At 43.0% G+C, this 18,872-nt stretch overlaps 2 protein-coding genes across 9 annotated transcripts in view; one reads left to right on the forward strand and one right to left on the reverse strand.

The window, feature by feature from the left end:
• The window catches only part of SCLT1 (sodium channel and clathrin linker 1), a 29,145-nt gene extending 22,482 nt beyond the window's left edge, over nucleotides 1-6,663 (forward strand). For both annotated transcript variants that reach the window (XM_062493121.1, XM_062493122.1), the window contains 3 exons: nucleotides 2,463-2,541; nucleotides 3,669-3,764; nucleotides 5,594-6,663. In XM_062493121.1, coding sequence (XP_062349105.1) covers nucleotides 2,463-2,541; nucleotides 3,669-3,764; nucleotides 5,594-5,656 — 238 coding nt within the window. In that variant the 3' untranslated portion in view covers nucleotides 5,657-6,663. The remainder of the gene's footprint in view (nucleotides 1-2,462; nucleotides 2,542-3,668; nucleotides 3,765-5,593) is intronic.
• Nucleotides 6,664-10,625: 3,962 nt separating this feature from the next.
• JADE1 (jade family PHD finger 1) overlaps nucleotides 10,626-18,872 on the reverse strand; it is a 39,168-nt gene continuing 30,921 nt past the window's right edge. For all 7 annotated transcript variants that reach the window (XM_062493117.1, XM_062493120.1, XM_062493114.1 and 4 more), the window contains exons 6-11: nucleotides 18,172-18,383; nucleotides 17,326-17,493; nucleotides 16,652-16,768; nucleotides 13,902-14,432; nucleotides 12,218-12,335; nucleotides 10,626-11,707 (exon numbers count right to left, since the gene is read on the reverse strand). In XM_062493117.1, the coding sequence (XP_062349101.1) occupies nucleotides 10,803-11,707; nucleotides 12,218-12,335; nucleotides 13,902-14,432; nucleotides 16,652-16,768; nucleotides 17,326-17,493; nucleotides 18,172-18,383 (2,051 nt within the window). In that variant the 3' untranslated portion in view covers nucleotides 10,626-10,802. The remainder of the gene's footprint in view (nucleotides 11,708-12,217; nucleotides 12,336-13,901; nucleotides 14,433-16,651; nucleotides 16,769-17,325; nucleotides 17,494-18,171; nucleotides 18,384-18,872) is intronic.

Below are 18,872 nucleotides of genomic sequence, written 5' to 3' on the forward strand. Positions count from 1 at the left end.
CAAGATATAACTTTGGGGGGGGGGATAAAAAACACTTGTAGCATAAACCAAATTATTTGAGATAATAACTGTAACAGTAACTATGCAGAATGGCTTAATTTCCTTAATAGTCACTTGCATTATAATTGTCAGTACATAACAAGAGGGAATCCTTGCTATATTGTTTTTATATTTAAAGACTTTTCTTAGCTTAAGCCATCTGATTGCAGCTATTTTGGGTGTCTTTGTTCCAGTTTTTGCCTCTGACACATTTTGTCATAGTCAGATCCCCTGACTCATCTGTAGGCATGTGTGGAGCTTGGAGTTCTCAATTTTTATCTTTTCTGTCATTGGAAAGAATCTGCCTCTGAGGAATGACCTTTTTTGGTGGCATATGAAGTGTTGGCCATGAATGCTTTCTTCTTTTCCCTGCATCCTGTACAGTACATGGAGTGAATTCCATGGCATCTTGAGATGAGGAAGTTGCCTCTTTTTCTGAAACATTATTCTTGGCTGCACTTGTGTAATGTTTGGCAGCCATAGCTGCTTATTTTAAGATGTTCATTAAAGAAAAAAAAAATAAAAAACAGGATGAGAGACAGCTGCAGGTACTGGCAGTATACAAAATTCGTAATTACTAAGAGTAACTGAAGCATATTATAGTATAATTCAACCAAAAAAAAAACAGCTGGCACATGCTATATTTGTCATGAGAGCTTTGCAGAAAGTACTTGCTGCAGCTGGTGGATTTATCACCCGTCTGCTGAAATGCTAGAAGCTCACCTTTTGTTTCCTACTCACTTAGCAAAGACAATGTGCAGTGGGGGCTGATTTAATTATCCAGCAGTTGGAGTTATTGCTCAGTTCTAATACTGAGATCTCATAAGTTGTGTTTGGGGGAGGCTTAACACTCAGAATGAATCAACTGTCTAGCTCAATAGCCATCACATTTCCTTATGCTTACAAGGTTAAACTGTTTCCTTTTAAATATGTGTTCAGTGTGATCTCATTATAAAAATAATTTCTTGATCACAGCTGTGTATGAGCCTGTAAACTCTGTTTATGGTCTGTGCTGCTAAGCATGCTAATTCCACACCTCAGCACAAGCACAGGAGACAGGCTCCTTTCAGTAACTGAGAATTTTTAGGGCACCTAAAAATTGGTCTCTTATATTGAAAATGCCTCATTTGATGCTTAATACTAATTACAGAGGACAAATTACAAAAACAGTGCTACATACTAACATACTGTCTTAATCCTGCAATCTTAATCCATCTTTAATTCTTACTTTATATAAAAGTGCTCACATGTGATAACGGGTACAATCTATATGTGATTTTAACTATTTAACATCATTGAAATATCTGCCTATTTCTATGAAAGTTCAAAGTTGTTGAACTGTTTTTGTGATATCTACCTGGCACTGGTGAAAGGTTAACAGGGTGGGTTGAGAACAGCTGAGTGGAAATTCCTCACCAGATGTAGTGGTGACCTGATGTTACAGATGCATTGCAGCCTTGTATTTCAAGTGCCATGTATCAGTTTTCAATCTTCTATGAAGTACTAAGTTGAAAAGTTTTGAAAAGCAAATTATTGTTGAGAACCATCATCATTAAAATAGCAGAGTTTAAGATGAAGATCTGAGGATCTCCTACCTTACCTCCATTCCCTTAAATAGAATAAAGGTTTTAGCTTCCCTTGCAGTGCACACAGTCTCAGCAACAGGTAGAGCATTTAAGGTGAAGTGGTAGAGACTGGTCAGAGGTTAGAGCAGCTCACTTAGGTTTGCTTCTTTCCCTGGCCAAAATTACTGGAGCTGTGTCTTTAGTCATCCCTCTTCTTGTGATGATGGGAGACAAGAACGATTTCCTTCAGGCACCAGCTCAGAGTTGATCTGTCATAACCCAGCTGTTTTTTGTCTTCAGTACTGCGTAAATTGAAGATCACTAAAACTCGTTCAGTATAAAAGGAAAAAGACTGCTTTGAAGTAGGTGATATTTTCCTTTTCCTCACAAAGTGTCACATTGTTGTCTGTCTCACAAGTATAGAATGATTTATTTTTAGGTACTTCAAAGCACCTTTAAAAACGCCTACGTTGAGGTCTGGTTATGGAACACTAATTAGAATGCTAATCTCAATATTGAACTTACTGTGCAAAATGCAGCTTATATTTATTGCATACTAGATAGCATGCCTCCAAAATAAGATTCAATAAACAGGAAGAAAACCCTGTAAAATGTCGAGTGCTCTTGACAAAGTCTTGCTGATTCCAACAAATACATCTTGTTCCCCTGCCATTACAGTTTTGAATGCACAGCATGAAGAAGTGCTGTGTGGTGCTTTTGAAATCGGTGTTTTAAGAGTAACCCTGTAATTAAAACCCACCACAAGCTTCCACAATTCACAGAACTATCTATGAAATTACGTTCCGATAACTGAAGTACTACTGTTTGCTAATCAGCATCTTTTCTTCTGATTCCCAGAAGTGAGCTGCATCAACAAAAACTCCGTAGCCAGGAGCTCATTTCCCAGCTGGAAATAGCAAATGAGAAGGTAACTGAGGTAAGATAATGACTGATGTGACAGCTACTTTCAGTAACAGCCTGATGTGCATATACTAAGATCTTAGCAGAAACCTATTTAGGTGAGTTATGTTGCTGGTTTAGAGAAAATAAAGGATTTCTGACAGGAATAGTCAGTAACAATTGGGAAGCCTCACTCTTTCTTGCTGACTGACACGTTCCCACAGCAGGAAGACAAATAAACTTTATTCTCAAATTACAAAAGTGAAAGGAGAAATCGTCTTTCTGTCTTTCCAATTGACTGATCTAGCAATTCTGGACAAATTTCAGGAAATGTTTCTGAGCTTACTTCTACCTGTGAATCCCTGCAAGCCTCTAAACAGGAGCAGGCACTCTGGGATTACAGATCATGTGGCATATACAGAGACACCAAGTTCCCCGTGTGCTGTGTGCATTGCAGAATTCTGTGTCCATATATGCATATGGCTAAGAGCATTATCCATTAAAGATTAAGGGCAGGGTTGTTTTGGAATGTGTGTTGTTCAATAATTAATGGCCACTTTAGAAAAGGGCTTTCCTGTCAACCTTATGAATCTGGGATAACATCCAGTTCTATCCAGGATAAGCCCTTCTGTCTTGTTTTTTTGTAGTGCTGTGTTATTTAGAGGAGAAAAATGATGTGAGAACAGATTTCTGTGAGTAAAGGCTGGTTAAGGCTTTTTACAGACCCTCTGAAAGGAACAGAGGAGATCTGTAGCAGGTTTATCATCACAATTGTATTATCTACTGTATTCTTCTTTCTTCTGAGCATAGCTAAAACATTTACGTTGTTAGGTTGCGTGGATTGAACAACTTGAATTAAAATGTCAGCCTTTATGCATCTTGCTTCAAGATGGTAAAATGAGTAAAACTTCCCCTGCAGATTGATTGATTGGCAAAGTCAGATGATCTCACATTTGAGCTGGAAATTCTCTATGATGTGTCAGCAGTTCAGCAGTTTGTCCTCAGGCTTCTATTGTAAGGGGAAAACAGTTCCACTTCTGCTGTTCCTCTTGTGTTAAGCTTTTTTTTTTTTTTTTCTTTCTTTCTTTCTTTCTTTCTTTCTCTCCAGAATGAGTGATTCAGTAAAAAGGAATTTGGCATTGATGAGAGATTGTGTTTCCGCAGGATGAGACACTGATGGTGGAATATCGGGAATACATCGACAGGCTTCAGAAGCGGCTGAGCCAGGCGGAACAGAGAGCAGCCACAGCATCCCAACAGGTACCCAGCTCACAGAAAGTGTGATCCCAGCACATGACTATGCAAAAGTACTCACTTCACATCATTATTACCAACACAATTTTAACAAGCTTGGGTTTTGGACGTGTTGCACTCTTGACAGGATAGCTTAGGTTTGTTTGTGGAAACCAGTTTGATATGAATTAAACCTGCATGGTTCAAAACGTGTGAATGAAGGTGTGCAGGCGTTTCCAGCTTTAGAAATGGCAAGTTAGCAAAGACAAAAAAAAAGGCCTTTAAATAACTGTAGCTGCTGTTTGCAGGGAGCAGGTCTGCCAGGAGTGCACCCACTGCCGTTACCATTGGCTGTGTGTAACAGCTGCAGCAGCTCCTGCAATGGTAACAATTCTGCAGAGTAGGAAATGCTTGCTTCCTTCCAGGCCATTGGAGAGGTAAAGGAGAGAGAGTGTATCCCTCTCAGTATTCAGTTTTTCCGTAGTGTTTAAGCTGTACAACTTGAAGCAAATCCCATGGGGGTTTACACACTGAGTTCATTTTTTTTTTACCAAAGAAGTCCATTACTCAAGTTGGCCTCCTATTAAGTAAAGATGGTCTATCTGCCTCCTGCTTTTTTTTTTACAGTGATTTAGGAAAGCCATTTGCAAATTACAGCTTGTTAGTGTGGGTGACCCCATGTGAGCTGCAGAGAGGAAATGTTTGGCTGACCTAAATTGCTCAGTTAGGACAAATGGCATTTTTTTCCCAACAGCAGTGAATGAATGGGCATAGCTGCCAAGCTGTCATAACATAAGCTGTGGTTCCTGGCTTTAAATGCTCTCTGTCATGACAAGGTCTATTCAGCTGCTGAAGATATGCTCTGAAAGAGGAATTTGGTTTTTTTTAACCTCCTCTTTGTTATGTGGAACTGTTTAGCTCTAATGCTTCTGAAATGCTGTCTTCCCTTAAAAACCCAAACATGCTTATTTCTCATTTCAATGGAATAGACGCATGGCCTTTGTGCCCACAGAGGAAGAGGTCTTGCTGTTACTGGAAACACTGGTAATTAGCTGTTCCTGGCCAGGCTCTCTCTGAAAGATAACAGATTTGATGTTGTGCAGCCCAGATGCTGTTCCAGACTTCAGAACTGTCTTGCCCTCTTACTGCAGAGGCCTGGCTGCTCTGTAGTGACTTCAGAACTGCTGCTCCAAGCCTCTTTCTTTTTCTCTCCACCCAAAAAATACACATACTGGCACTGTCCCTGCCAAAGGTCTCCAGTAGTGCTGCAAGAGTGTCCCCTCTTCTGAATTTGGGTATTTATTCTCTCCTAGGCCCCAGAAGGCTGAATGTTCAAGTGTGAATTCCATCAGATTCAGAGTGATGATTCTCTTTATTCCTAATCTGTAGGCTGAGGGCTGTTTTCTGATTTGTGTGTTCTCACTACATTATCCACCTTCATTGTAAAATTGGATCAAATAGAGACTGGAGCTGGACTAGTAGGGAGCCTAGAAAAATTACATTTTATTGTGGTCAGTTCAGTGACTGTAAATCTTAGCTCAATCTGAAATAATAGTGATTCAGTAAGAAACATAAAAATACAGGATAATGTTTGCACAAGTTTAAAGCATCTATCCTGTTGGTGACTTGGAAGTGTATTCCTGCTACCTACCATCTTGTATTCTTTGGGATCTGAAATAAGACAAAAGCAGTAGTCATCCACAGAATACAAGGTAAATTCTGCTGTTCATCCCAAATTCACACAGCCTGTGCTTGTTCCTTCTCCTTCATGACACATTCAGTATGTTATTTCTACTGTTACTTTGATCTTACAAAGAATTATTAAGAAGGTATCATCTGCTTATGTTTCATTACAGCTCAGCCTGATAACTACACAGAATAAAAAAGCTGTTTCCCTGAAGGACCTGGAAAATATTTAAACACATGTTTTTATCATTCACCATGTTGGGAGTTAGGAGGGTTGCTGGATAAACTTCCTATTGGAGCACTACAGTCAAAAGCACAGCAAGGCTTGTGGAACTTGAAACAGATTCTGGTTCATTCCGGTAAGAAAGAGAGTGGATGAAGATCCTGTCTCTGTATGCACAATAAAGATTGGAAGAAGACTGCAAAATGTTGTCATTTGTGTCCTTTAATGTAGCAAAGGAAAAAGCCTGACACAGTGCTGTGGCACATTCAGGGTTTTTTGGTCTAAAATTCACTTGCTCCAACTGTGACAAGATTGTGTACAGCGAGTAGGTAACACTTGTACTGAAACTGATCTTGGCTTTGCTCACGTGCAGTCAATACCTTTAATTTTTCTTTATAGTGCAGGTAACTTGGGAACAACTTGAAGATCCTTTATGAATTATAATTAGACTCATTACAGCATGAATGTCAAAGAGCTGCTGTTTTGATGGTCAGTGTTTGAGCTGCATGCTGCCTGCATTGCCTTCCAGCGTAAAGAATTCAGTTTGGTTTGGTCTGATGCCCCTAAGGTACAGGTAATAATGAAAATGCTGCTATGGCCACTCAGGCAGCTCATTTCTAAGTTCTGTAACCTTCCTGAAGTTGTGCTTTTTCTTCCTAATATGCTATTAATTTTATAATCACTTTACAATTCCTTGCTTTTCTGTTGATCTGCTCCCTTGGTTTGGTATCTTAGCACTTCCATTCTCTTACTTCAATTTGCACAAAGGTGAAGTCATCCAGCCGTTCCTTATGCCTTCTGAAATAGTGGGTTTCAATTCTACAGATGCTAGGATGTGGGAATCCTAATGTACACGGGTTTTTTTGGATAGTTGAGACATGCCATAGCTATCATTCTGCAATTACAGCTGAAGTCCATTTTCTCTTTTAGCATACATTACAGGCATTTCATAGGAGTTTAACTGATTTTGAAGTGCTCACATCTTAGCCTTAACTGACATGGTTGCTTGTCCTTCCACTTAAATGTCAAGAGTGTAATTCTGGTTTCTAACCTCTCATTCAGCTCATTGGTAGTGCTTGCCCAGTGCTTGATGGAACCGTCTCATTTGGATTAATAAACCTGTGTGTCCATGGCAGTGGATCTTCATATTTGCACTTTAAGAGGACGGAGCGGGGCTGATCCCTCCTGTGAAGCAAGACTTTGTGCTGCCTCCTGAAATCCTGGCTGTTCAGGTAGAGCCTGCAAGATGGATACACCCTCAGAAACAATTCCTGCTTGCTGCAGGGAAAGCCACTGGTTCCTACAGTGGTTGCTTTTTCTTTTTGATAGATGCCTGTATTCACTGCAATCTCTAAATCTCAATTTTGGTGAAAAGATGTTGAAGATTCTCCAAAACAACATGGATACATTTATCAGAAGCTCCAAGTGTCTGTTTGAGTGAGATTCTCATCAAGCAGCAGGGTGATACAGAGGCAGGCAAGTACTAGGCACCTTGTTTCCATTTGCATGATGCACAGCTGAGATGATGACAGGCCACCTGGAAGATTTTGTGTGAGCCATTCATCCCCTTCACTCCTCAAAGGCAGGCTTTGGCTGTGAAGTGAAGCCTGGCTGGAAGGGGCAGGCAGTTCAGTATTTGGGGGTTTGTTCCTGGAGGCACAGAAGGGCACCTCTATGCTTCCCTATTAACAGGGGGTATGTTCACTTCTCCTTGGGGTGCAGCTCCTACGTGGAGGCTGTTTGCCAGAACAGGAACTGCAGGGATGCCACGAGCACCTCACCGTGAAGGGAAGGGGCAGGAGAGCAATTCCAGCAGATGACACAGGAAAAAAAAAAGGTTTCTGTCCTGCTCCACCTCATAGCACCACCAACAGCAATGTGGTCACATGGAGCTCATCACATACCACCAGCTCCTTTCATTTCCCTGGGGTGTCCAGAGGAGGCTGCTCCCAAATTGGGAGATCTGTTTTTTTGAAGATGGATTGCTCAAGGGGTGCTTTCACAGCCTGGTCCTTTTCTTGCTTGGCACCAAGTCCATTCCATGGTTCTGCATCTGGAGTTTAGAGGAATCCTCTTCTCCTGGAAATCCTGCTGTAGAAGCAAATCTTCTGGTAGTACTGCTTGACCCCAGCCAGTTGACAGTGTGAATGAACTTTCAGCCTAATTATCCCAAAGATCCACAGATTCAAACATCATATTGCTTTTCCAGTGGAACATGTACAGAGATCTCAGATTTTGCAGGGGCAGCCTCTGTCTACAAATGTAAATGTTTTGAGGTAAGCAACATCTCTTTGAGGATGCCAAGGGGAAAACCACACCATGTGCTGTAGCTGGGATGGGCACAGCTGTCAGCAAGTAACAAGCAGTCCTAAGAAAGCCTTAAAAATTTACAAAATCTTGCAGCTGCAGTGTGCGTGGTGATACCTGTACTAATCCACGAAAAACTCGCTGCAGTGAAGTGTTTTTGTGAGAACCCAAAGGGAGGTCTAAACCACTGCTGGCAAGGATACTGCAAAAATGTACAGCATTTATTCACATACAGACAAAAGGCACAATTCTACGGAATATTTTAACAAAAAATACAGCTGTTTCAACTAGGTCTTTAGAAATACTTCAAAAAAGGGAGAAAATAAATACAGGATTGGGCCATGTAATATAAAATAGTCATCTCTACATATACTTTTTTTATTTGTTTCTCTTCATGCACCTTTTTTTTTAATTAAGTTCAGCTGAATGGACACCAAAGCTAGGCACATAGTGAAAAATCTGTACAAGTTTTACAAATGCCATCACAATTGTCTCAAACTTCTGAAATCAAGATTTGTACACAACATGAACCCTTCATTTAGATCTGTGTGAGTTTATAACCTAACAAATGGCATTCCAGGCAACTCTACAGACGTTCAACTAGCCTACAGTTGGACAGAGCACACGGATCATATCAAAGATCTCTTCTCTTGGTCAGTCAGCACAAGGAAAGGTCACGCTTGGAACAGAAATCCAGCAAATCCCACTAAAACACAGGGGTGGGTTCGTCACTGCAGTACCTACAACAGCTCCTGCTGTGGGCTAAGCACAGGGACAAAACTAACCTACAGAGCTGGTCCTACCGCAGCCTTTTTGGTTTGGGGTCAGCTCCACTGGAAACCTCACAAAGCTTTTTGCCCTCAGTGCCAGGGGACAAAGCAGCTAAGGCATTCACTCTGCACAACATTAGTGTTTGTAATAGTGCAAATTAACAACGTACCTCTGTCCAAGGGGTGTGAGGTTAAAGGTTTACTCAGACTCCAATTTTAGGGTATTCCATCTATGGCTTGACAATTCCTGGGTGCTCATGAGCTTCTTATGGAAAATACCAGTGCCTGGCTGGAGAATGTGGCTGGATTTTGAGTAGAACTTAGTGGCTTTTTCCTTTTGTCTGCTGTCTTCCTTCTTGTCTGCTGTTTATACTTTGAACACAGCCCAAGAGTGACAATGTAACCTCAGTCACCAGTGCCCTGCCTTTCACCTCTGTCAGTCATTACTCGGACTTCTTGGGAGCAGCAACAGGATTTTGAAAGTGTATCATCTTACATAAAATTCCTCTTCATCAGAAAGTTAAGACTTCAGAGTTTTAAAATGGGGATGCATTCTGGTGAAATATTCAATTGATAATGTTAACTTGCATAGCAAGACAGGGTGTTAAGCTTTTTGTACTTTCTGATTGAATCCTCAGTCATACGACAGAGGAATTCTGTGTTGTCAGTGTTCCCTCCTCGAGAGGCAAGGGTTGGACATTCCAAGGTGAGTGGATGCCGTAACAGCAGGCTGGGAGTGGGAAAGGGGAGGAGAAGGAGGTTCTTCTCCTGCCTGCCCCTCTGTTAACACATTGCTGCTAAAACTTCTTCACCAGTACATACCTCTCCTCCATCTATGGAAAAGTTCCAAAATGTACAGACCCCTAACACTCCACTGTGGTGTGTGCGCTCTACTCGGTACAAAACAGTATCCTCACAACCTGCTCAAATTATTGCTCACAGCTTACTCATTATTGCCACTTGCAATTATTAAAAAAAGTACACAATCAGAATACAAGTTCCCTCTTCCATCAAATCTAGTCCGCAATGGAACGAAATAGTTTCTTCTTTGCTTGACTGTAAAGAGCTAATCACAATGTATTGCCTTTGCATTTTATCCTATTTAAAAATATATATTAGTGTCCATTTAAAGCAACATTTTAGTGTCATAAGCCTGACTCTCCCAGGACATAACATTAGTGCATCTGTGGTGGCCTTTGGGAAATCCTCTTGCCTAGTGCCATCAAAAACTTCTGTCTGGAATTGTCATCACACTCCTGAAGGCAGGTGCCTGACTACAGGTGACAGGTTATTCCATGCAGTGCTGGAACCCCCAAACCTGCCCCTTGCTCAGAACTGAGCCATTTGGGAACATCCTCTGTCAGTCCCAATCTTTCAAAGCCCTGTCCTGTCCCTTCCTCCTCCTCCTCCAGTGCAACATCGTGGCTGTGCCTGGTCATCATTTACATGTAAACTCTGGAGCATAGAGAGGGTTTGAGCTGCCACCTGTGCTCAAACTGAACACAACAGAACACATTCTGCAGAGAGAGGAGAAAGAGCTGCCCCTGCCCAGGGACCAGGAACATCTGTAATGGGATTCACCACTGCAGTGCAGCATGGTCTAACAACCATCTTCCATTCAACACACAGGAGTTAAATTAAGAGCTTGTGCTTTTCCAGAAGTCAGGGAAAGAGTAAAATTTTCAGTGCCTTTTAGCTAGAAGGGATGAACACAGCCTGATTCCACCTACCCACCTTAGCCCCTTTGTGAGTTGTGCGCATCCCAACTCCTGTTTTAGTAGTGATGTCACTTTTCTGCTTACTCAGGAAAGTTGCAAATAAGGGAGACGAAACTTCTCACGTAAATGGGAAGTTGAGGTGGTGTGGATGGGGCAGTAAAAAAAAAAAAAAAAGGCAAAGAAATAAAGAGCTTAAAACAGCTTTAAGTGCCTGTAAACATATGTATACAACTCAGAAAAAAAATGGGCTTTCGGTTTGTCAGTCCGTAGCTCTAAGAATGCTCCTCTCTCTTTCACACTGATGAGTAAGGTGGAGTTGGCTTGCAGGCAGTGACTCTACTGACCCTGTGCCTGCGTCCCGTCAGGTGGCCAGGATGCTCCTCCGAATAATGTCCGTCCTCCTGCCGATGCTGCTGTTCGGGCTGAGCCTCTGCTGCCTGCACTTCTTTTCAGCCACTTCCATCTCCGAGTCGCTCATTTCGGCGTCGGGGATGTAGCCATCGTTCTCACTGTCGGGCTTTAACTTGCTTTTTGTCCTCTCCTTCGCTGGAACTCTGCCCACGCCCAGGTAGGGGTAGCCAGAGTTCTGGCGGCAGGCCTCCTCCAGGCTCTCCCCCTGCTGCTGCCTCTCCCCCTTCTTTGGAATTCGGAATCCGCCCCAGTTTTTCCCTGGGCTCGTGGGCGCGGTAGGCACTTTAACTACTGTCTGATTAGAGTTTACTTTGACCAGACCCCCGTTACATCTAGGCACTATATCCCTCCGAGTGCCAGGTGCTGACCTACCACCGGAGTGGTTCACAGCCCTTTTGTTTTCCAGTTGCCTCTGAGAGAGTTCTGTGGGTCTCAGCGGTTTGTGGGTGTGTTTTGAAGTCTTATCCTTCAGTTCTGCCTTCGCCACCTCGCACTGCGGACGATTGTCTCTTCTTTTCCTGTGCTCTGGTATAACGATGCCATTTTTCTGCTGTGCCGATACAATCCGTGTCTCAGCAAAGGTCTTGTCAAAATTTAGAAAGCTGCCTGGAGCTGCGCCTCCTTCCCTGGGGCTGGGCTGCCCCAGCAGGGATTTGCTGTCATTGCCAGACCTGTCCCTTACCCTGTCTCTCTTGTGCGGTTTTTTCAAGGAGTGGGCCAGAGATGTGCCCATCATCTGCTTCCTGAAGAACGCAGAATGCCACTTCAGGTCCTCGATCTTGGGGGCGTTGGGGCCCAGCGACGGGCTGTTGAACAACACCGTGTTTTCCATGGAGGAGAATGAGGAAGGCACACCTGCATGGAAGCAAACTATGGTCAAGTCAAGCAGTCCCATTGCAAACTGGTATTTACACAGCTATGTACCTGTTTTAACTCTGCTCCTCATGCTTGTCATGTTCACATCAGAAATGGGTATTTGGCCACCTGTCCTGAACTTTTAGGTCACAACTCTGTGGCTATATCACGGTTTCACAACATCCTGCTGGTGTGGTTTTGTTTTCTTGTACCTGCACCTAATTACACTTGTAGCAAACACAAGTCTTACCACTGCTCTGTCCACTAAGACAAAGACACTCCTCAGGGGCAAAAAGCAACCCAGCAAGTGGATCTCACTCATGCCATCTAAAATACAGTTTATTAATTACTCAATACTTAAAGGATAATCTGGTGACTGCAGTAATTTTGAAGGTATTCATCTTTCTCAGGAATGAAATGAGAACAAATGAGGCCCTGTTTGTCCTTCACAGCCTGTAACCAAACCTTGTCCCTGTGGTCTAATGTGAGGAAGGGAACACTGAGGCATACCTGAAACTCTTTCTTGTTCCAGCTGCTTTGTGTAGCTGTTAAATATCTGTTCCTGAACTTTGCAAACAGATCTCTTGATTTTTTCTCTCCGCGTCACCATGTAAGTGAGGTTACGCACCTGGAAGACAGCAACGGGTTGGGTTTTACAGGAATTGTATTCCCAGGATATTGCCCTTTGAATTAATTCAACTGGAGTACCATACACCATTTAAACAAGTTAGTAGCATATTTAAATTTAACCACTGTCATCACAATTCTTACAGAACACTCTGTTGAACTGGCACATTACCTGCTGAATTGACAGGCAATTGAACTGACAGATTATTCCATCAGATTTGGAGAACCACAGCACAGAGGTAACGTTTACAAACATCTGACTCACACCAAAACACACAAAATCTAGGGAAATGTTGGAAATCCCTGAATGTACTCAGTATTAAATACTTCCAAAATGAAGGAATCACAGAGAAGTACAGCTGGATGATTCCAAGGCTCCTCTCTCCGTACAGGGCGGTGCCCTGTGAATAACAACCTTGTGGCCTGATCTGGAGAAATGTAACAAGCGTGTTTGTTTTTGCAAAGGTTCCTTTTTTTAAATCCAAATTATCCTGAATGCACAATCAGTGGGAACAGAGTAGTAAAATGTTAAAAATGTTACTAAAATCACGTATCCTGTTTTGACATCACGTTTAGGAATGGAAAGGATACACACAGAATAATTTAAGATCCAGGGAACATAGTTACAAATTCTAATCGTTTAGCTGATCAAAGAGAAGATGACAAGGAGGCTTGAGCACATAGAGCAGGAAGAAAAGATCCCAGGTACCAGGCTAGGATCTGGGCCATCTGAACAGCTACAGAAAGGTCATGGGCTGGAGTTGAAACTAGGAGAAAAATCAAAAGAACTACAGCAATTCATTATAAGAGTAATTAGGTACCAGGATCCTTTACAAAGGATGCAGTACATCCATGAGAACCTGCTGTCCTGATTTAAAGATCAGACAGTGTTATGAAAGAAAGGCTCTGGTTCACCTACAGGTTACTGAGGTAAGACCTCCTGAGCCAGCTTTCGTCCATGACCTACATGAGCCACGTGCTGTAGGAACATGAAAAAACTAATGTCAGTGTTCTTTCTGGCTCTAAGAGCCCTTAAATTAAACCCAAAAAGAAAAGAATTCAGGATCAGTTGTACTTACTGAAACACCAAACTGATCCTACTGAACTTTCCTTCAAGCATTCAAAACCTAAATGAGTATCTAAAATGTATTTATCTCCCAAACCTACACAGACAGTCCAGGGAAACATCGTCTTCCTATGGTATGCCAAAGAATAACAGACCTGCTGCAAATCAAGGTAAGTTTCATCATCCTTTTTACCGGATGAAAGGAGCATGGAAAGCCCTTGAAGGCTGAAATAGCTTCAGCTGGGGGCTGCAGTACAGTCCACAGCCATCAGAGTTCATCAGTAAGAACGCACAAGCAAAAACACGACAGTGCAGTTGCAGGTGATTGAATGCTACACACCAAGACCTGCTGGCCCTGTGACTGACCTCTGTGTGCAAAGGGCAATTGCTGTGCTCTGGAGAAATTTAGTGTCAATGGTCTTGCCTGATGACACAGCTCCGAGCCGAGCTGGTTTGGGAACTTGGCTAACTGTGGCCAGCACAGGCAGTGCCGGGGCTTACCCGCTCCAGGTCCTGCCGGAGGTGTGTGAAGAGCTGCAGCCTCCTGAACAGAACATCCTGCTCCCGTTTAGCCAGATTGTCCTCCTCATCCTTCTTTGGGGTAATCAAAGGCTTATTGAAATTTGATTTCCTCTTCAGTTTCCAGTACTGGTAAAGGAATTCCACCGGCTCCTCAGGCAGCCGCAGCACTTTGGCCACTTCCAAAGACTCAACAAACGTGTAGAACTCATCCTCCAGCTGCTGGAGCTTTTGCTTGCGGAGGCTGACCCTGTGGGCCTCCTCCTGGTTTTGATCCATGCTGTGGAAAGGGTCCATGTTGGCAGGAAGAGAGGTGTCCTGAATCCCATTCCTGTTCTCCTGACCTGGGCTTTCACTCAGTGTCTCAGCATCTGCTTTCTTGGTGGAGCTGTGCTTGGGACAGTACGACTTGAACTTCACCTCGTCGTTCTCTGCCAAGATAGTCTTCATCTCCAAGCCGCGGTCAAACGCGCAGGTGACGTGAAAGGCTGTTCTGCAGTTTTTCACTGAGCACTAGAGAAAATAAATTACAATTAACCAAATAAATGTGAAGTTAAGAAACCACACTGCCCAAAACTATTGGAGAAGTCAGGGCTGCTTTGGAAGAAGAACCCTGTCACCATGCTCTGCTTCTAAGCTGCACATACTTCCTTCCTCTCTTTAATTAGGGTTATGACTTAGTGCTTCCAGGCCAGGCAAGGATCAAGTGGCCCAGAGGGACAGGAGTGTTTAACTCCCCCTCCAGCCCCACCACACTATTCCATGCACAGAAAACCACAAGGGGAATGCTCGCTACTGACACCAGAGCCACTTGTACACTGTTGCCCGAACAGTCAAGTGTTCCCCTTTGGACTGTGCCAGCATGAGGGGACAAAAAAAAACCATCATGGTGGCTCCAGGCCAGCCTGAGACCTTCAATTGAAGTCCTTGCCAGCACCTGGACCCATGCTATCCAAAAAGTCTCAACCAAAGGGAATTTTTCCCCTGGCTGTCAGCCATTACTTCACTGAGTACAGCCTTCACTTCACCTTGGAGAGGAGAACAGGAAATTCAAATGTTGTCATTTTTCTTCCTACTCAGTGACCAGCCATCATAGAATGATGGGCATTAGTTCAGCCAATTTAGCACTTTGTTTGCATTACATCTAATTTCCTTTTGCAAAATGCTATCATACATACCACCAGCAACTGGCTGAAAGGTTTAAATACCTATAAACATGTATATATACACATACATATGTGTTTGGACCCACTCAAACCTCTGGTGAACAGGATTTTAAGTGGAAATGAGCATTAGTGCTCCTAACTAGGAAACAAAACTATATTTAACCCAAGCCACTGACTGAAAGAGCAACACAGTGCACTGGGATGTTTATACAGCGCTTTGTACAGAAGCCAAATCTCTCTCTCCTCTGGGTTTTCCTGCTCAGGTTGACTCAGCAGCCAGATGGCTTATAAAGGTATGGCAGGGTTTAAACTGCACAGGTTTCAAATGAGCAGACTTTAATAAAAACAACATATAAAAGGAATTCAAAAATACCAAAGCATATTTTGCCCTTTCCTCTCCTACTAACAAACAGGCCAGGAGCATCCCAGCTGGAACACTGGGCAGTACAGAAGTGCTTTAGCCATAAGTAGCTCTTACTGAGGCTCATGTTTTATGGGGAGAAGAGGGGAAGGCCTGTCTCACCAGGAGGAAATCTGCTGAACCTGGGGGAATATGCAGTCTTGTTTTTCCCAGCTTATTGCAGCTGCTCCCTGACCAGCCTGACACACACTTCCAGCTGCCACTTTTCCTAATTGTTGTGCACGTATCAGAAGGTGGTCTGGAGAACAGACAAAAACAGCTTCAGCTATGTAACAGCAGCCAAGAGGAAGGGGATGGCTCTGCAAGAAGGGATTATGGTTGCAAATTTATATGCTGTGGACAGATTTACTTTCCCCAGTTAACACTTAGTATTTCATACATTCTTCACATGGAAGTGGACTGCGATAGGTTTCACTGGAACTACTCCTGCATTGCTGGTTTGCAGCTCTTCTGGCAGCCTCAATAAAATAACTTGGGGCAGAGGAGAAAAGGGAAATGGATATAAACTAATTTTGAAGTCCTTCAGGACTTGAGTAGCTTTTGTGCCTTAACATTGGTCTGACCACCATGGATCCTGTAACACCAGGCTAGCCCCTGAAGAAAGAGCTCTACTTCAGCCTCCTTATGAGACTGTAGTACCATTCTTCTCTGTCTCAGGGAGCTTCCTGAGGATGGTTTTGCTGCTGCAAAACTGCTGAGGATAAGGAGCATCACCACAACGCTAAGCTACATCTTACTGTCTTTTTCTAAACAAGCACAATACTGCCCCAAATGGGTCATCTGGCCTTACACTCCCTCATCATTTATTCTCAAGGAAAGGAGAACAAAGTCTTGTCTGCTGTCCCAGTGTTTCCTCTTTCAAAAATCTGAGGTTTGGTAATATGTTTTCTCAGTTTTTCTAGATTTTAAAACTTTTCTTGAAAGGATTATTTAACATTTCTGAGTGGTTTTCCACTGTAAAGGATTCACAGGTGCCCTACAGCTAACAACCCAATATAAATATGCACGTGAAACAACACTGTCCAGTCCAAAATGCTCTGTGCAGATCAGGTCAGCTAAGTCCATAGTAACAACCAGTAACACATTTTCATATCTACTAAAAACTGACAAAAGAAAACACATGGCTATTTGTGTGGTTAAATTACCTGTATAGAAGCTCCAACTTTTTCATTACAAAGGCTGCACACCAGTGCCCACCTACTGCTGGGAATGTGGGAAACTTTTGTGATGGGCTCCATTTTTTCAGGGCTTCCAATGCTCACCTAAGAGAAAAGTGGTCAAAAAATGGGGAGTGACTACGACACCGTTAACTGAAAAGAAAAACAATTTTATTTTATTAAAGAAGTCAAATTCCTTGTGGGTATATTCAACTTAGCATTTCCCAAATTCCTCAGTTTATAAGGATCTAGAATTATTTTTAAAATAAAAAAAAAAAAAGTTTCTCACTTAGTGAACAAACAAACCAGTTTCAAGGTGAAGCCTGCCAATTTAAGATTATCATACGGGATGAACACTGACTATGAGAACCCACAGGAATTCTGTCAGATTCAAACTTTCTGGATTCACCTTTAATGTTCTGTTTACAAAGCGAAATGGTATCTGGTGTCCTTGTTAAAAGAGCTTTTCCAGCAGCAAAGGCCTCATTTTCCAAAGCCTAATTCTGACTGACAAAGGGGATTTAATTAGTTTCTTTACAGGTGAAGCATCATCCCTCGCCAGACTTTTCACTGAACCAAGAAGCTTTTATACTTAATTTCTAAGCTGAACAACGCTTCGAGGAGGTTTTTTTCTCTCCCAAAATCCCAGGACCAGCACCCACCTCTGGAATCCAGAGAGCACAGCTGACGTGCACCCACTTGGTGCCGCTCCGGGTGGGCTTCATGGCGCCGCCCTTCTTGGGGCACAGGAGGCACTTGGGCTGGACGCCCAGCGCGCAGGTCCGGCACAGCCAGCTGCCCTCGGGCACCTTCAGGATCCCGTAGCACGCCTGCAGCCCCACAGGCGGCGGGGGCAAAGAGAACAAAGCCAACACCACGGTGTTACTTAGCTGATTTCACACAGCCTCTCACAGCTCTCAAAGTTGTTTTTACTCAGAGGGAAAAGTGCAGGATGGCAACTAATTAGGAGCGTATTTTTCAGAAGATTCTGTCATTACGGAGCCCTCTATCCCAATAACTATCAGCTTTAACACGCTTAAGTTGCAGGTTTGATGCAATCAGAAAATCAGGTCTGAAAATACTGACTTTACTCTGTGTATCTTGTGGGATAGTCACTTGTACTTAGAGCTGTCACAAGCCTAGTCTTTTATCATTAGTACAAAAGCAGTTAAGCAACATACGCCAGAAAATGTGTTTCCTGCTCACCAGACAAGTTTTTCCTAACACTGAATGACAACAGAAACTTGTTAAAGCTGGGAAGGAAGGACAGGTTGATGGGAAAGCACTTGTCAGAGTAAGAAGGATCCATGGAAACAGAGAAGCTAAAATTGTATCTCTTCTTTTATGTGAATAAAACTTCTGAAGCACCACAGTTAGGGGGCACACAGTAGTGCTTCCTTAGCACACCTCTCTGTTAAATTACCTGAACAAATCCCACCCCTGTCCCTCCTGACTGCCCTTTGGGAAAAGTTTCTGTTACCACCCCCTACACCCTGCTGCTGTCGTACCTGGTGCACACAAATATTGCATTTGTCACAGAACACCATTTCATTGCCATCCTCTCCATCTGGAGACTGACAGACGTCACAGACAACATCCTCGTCGTATTCAATCCCCAGCCCTTCCTCCGTCTCGATGGCATGGTTCATGTTATCGTAGCAGCGCTGCTCAAACTCCTCCATCACCCTTTCCATGGTGTACTCGTCCAGCTCCAGCATCCCTGGAAAACAAGAGTTGTTCAGTAACAGTAGTTAAAGAAAAGAGTGAAGAGCACCACCACAAACAGCTCCACTGTCTTTCCTGACAGCTGAGTGGACACAGCCAATCCCTACACAGACACATTTCATTCTGAGGCAATCATGCCTGTTCCAGCATAAACCAGGGGAACTGCAAAGAAAAATGGCTAAATTGCCTTTTATAACTGTATTAAATTAACAAAAATGGAGTGTCCAAATGTTTCAAATTCTAAGAAAAACCTTCCAAGACTGATTCTGGCTTCCTGGTCTTGTTCTCATTTTTCCTCCTGGCGCAGCACCATCTATGGCTTTTGCTCCAATTTTGCCACCCAGATGTTAACACACTGATGAAAGGTTTGGAAGTATTTTGAACTAAAAGTGATGGAGCGGGGGGAGAAAAATCAATGACAAAACCTGCTATGATACTTGGAGTGAATCTGCAGTTTCTAAGAACAGTTGTTGTTTTATCAAGT

Source organism: Cinclus cinclus, chromosome 5, assembly GCF_963662255.1.
Source record: "Cinclus cinclus chromosome 5, bCinCin1.1, whole genome shotgun sequence".
NCBI lineage: Eukaryota > Metazoa > Chordata > Aves > Passeriformes > Cinclidae > Cinclus > Cinclus cinclus.